The sequence below is a fragment of the Phoca vitulina genome, unplaced genomic scaffold (assembly GCF_004348235.1).
Source record: "Phoca vitulina isolate PV1807 unplaced genomic scaffold, GSC_HSeal_1.0 scaffold13, whole genome shotgun sequence".
NCBI classification, from domain to species: domain Eukaryota; kingdom Metazoa; phylum Chordata; class Mammalia; order Carnivora; family Phocidae; genus Phoca; species Phoca vitulina.
In genome coordinates this window covers 181,396-182,805 of record NW_022589716.1, presented here as the reverse complement: position 1 = coordinate 182,805, position 1,410 = coordinate 181,396, and the positions used below count along the sequence as shown (strand labels likewise).

Sequence of the window (1,410 nt, the reverse complement as noted above, 5' to 3'; positions counted from 1 at the left end):
TCACATGTCACCTTCTTTGCAGGTCTTGTGTGGACAACCAGGAAAAAAATAACACCCCATCAATTCTTCTTTATACCTGCTTTCTTGGTCTTCACAGCCCCTGTCACCATCTAACATGTGATTTGATTATTAGTATTTGCTTATATTCTTTCTCCATCATAGGATTGTAAGGACATTGTTTATCAGCACCCTATATTCATTGCCTATTCAGTGCCTAGAACACGGTCAATACTCAGTATGTATCCCTTAAAGGAATGAAAAATATTCTCAAGGAATCAAGAGTCTACATTATGCTTGAGGAACAGACTGAGGTGGATACAGAATTCCTGATATAAATTGGTGCTAGGGATGCCCTAATGGGGATGAGACCACACACACATTGAAATTAATTTCCTGACTCTAAAATATATGTGGTAGCACTTATGCTAGGTTATAAAAACACTTGTTTTGTGTGAAATTAGTCATTTATTTTTCTATATCCTGGTAGTTACCTCCAACCCATGGAGCCAGGGAACCTTACAGGAGTTTCAGAGTTTCTTCTTCTGGGATTTTCAGAGGGACCAGAACTGCAGCTCCTCATATTTGGGCTTTTCCTCTCCATGTACCTGATCACTGTGTTTGGAAACCTGCTCATCATCCTGGCCATCAGCTCTGACTCACTCCACACCCCCATGTACTTCTTCCTGTCCAACCTGTCCTTTGTAGACATCTGTTTCACCTCTACCACCATCCCAAAGATGCTGATGAATATACAGACAGAGAAAAGTAATTACCTATGCAGGCTGCATCACCCAGATGTATTTTTTCCTACTCTTTGCAGGATTAGACAACTACATCCTGACCGTGATGGCCTATGACCGATTTTTGGCCATCTGTCACCCCCTGCACTACATGGTCATCATGAACCCCCAGCTCTGTGGACTACTGCTTCTGATGTCCTGGATCTTGAGCGTCCTGCATTCCTTGTTACAGTGCTTAATGGTGTTGTGGCTGTCCTTCTGCACAGCCTTGGAAATCCCCCACTTTTTCTGTGAAATTAAACAGTTGGTCCAACTTGCCTGTTCTGACACCTTTCTTAATCATATGGTGATGTATTTTGGAGCTGGGCTGCTGGGTGGTGGTCCCCTTGCTGGGATCCTTCACTCTTATTCTAAAATAGTTTCCTCCATACATGGGATCTCATCAGCTCAGGGCAAGTATAAAGCATTTTCCACCTGTGCATCTCACCTCTCTGTTGTCTCCTTATTTTATTGTACAGGCTTAGGAGTGTACCTTAGCTCTGCTGCTCCCCAAAGCTCACACTCAGGTGCAACAGCCTCAGTGATGTACACGGTGGTCACACCCATGCTCAACCCCTTCATCTACAGCCTGAGAAATAAAGACATAAAGAGGGCTCTGAAAAAGATGTGA

General features: G+C 43.5%; 1 protein-coding gene across 1 annotated transcript; it reads left to right on the top strand.

Annotated features, from left to right (window-relative positions):
- Positions 1-500: 500 nt before the first annotated feature.
- On the top strand, positions 501-1,410 carry LOC116636896 (olfactory receptor 7A5-like). Its single transcript, XM_032412103.1, is given in 2 exon segments — positions 501-754; positions 756-1,410. Coding segments are annotated over 2 exon segments (909 nt in total).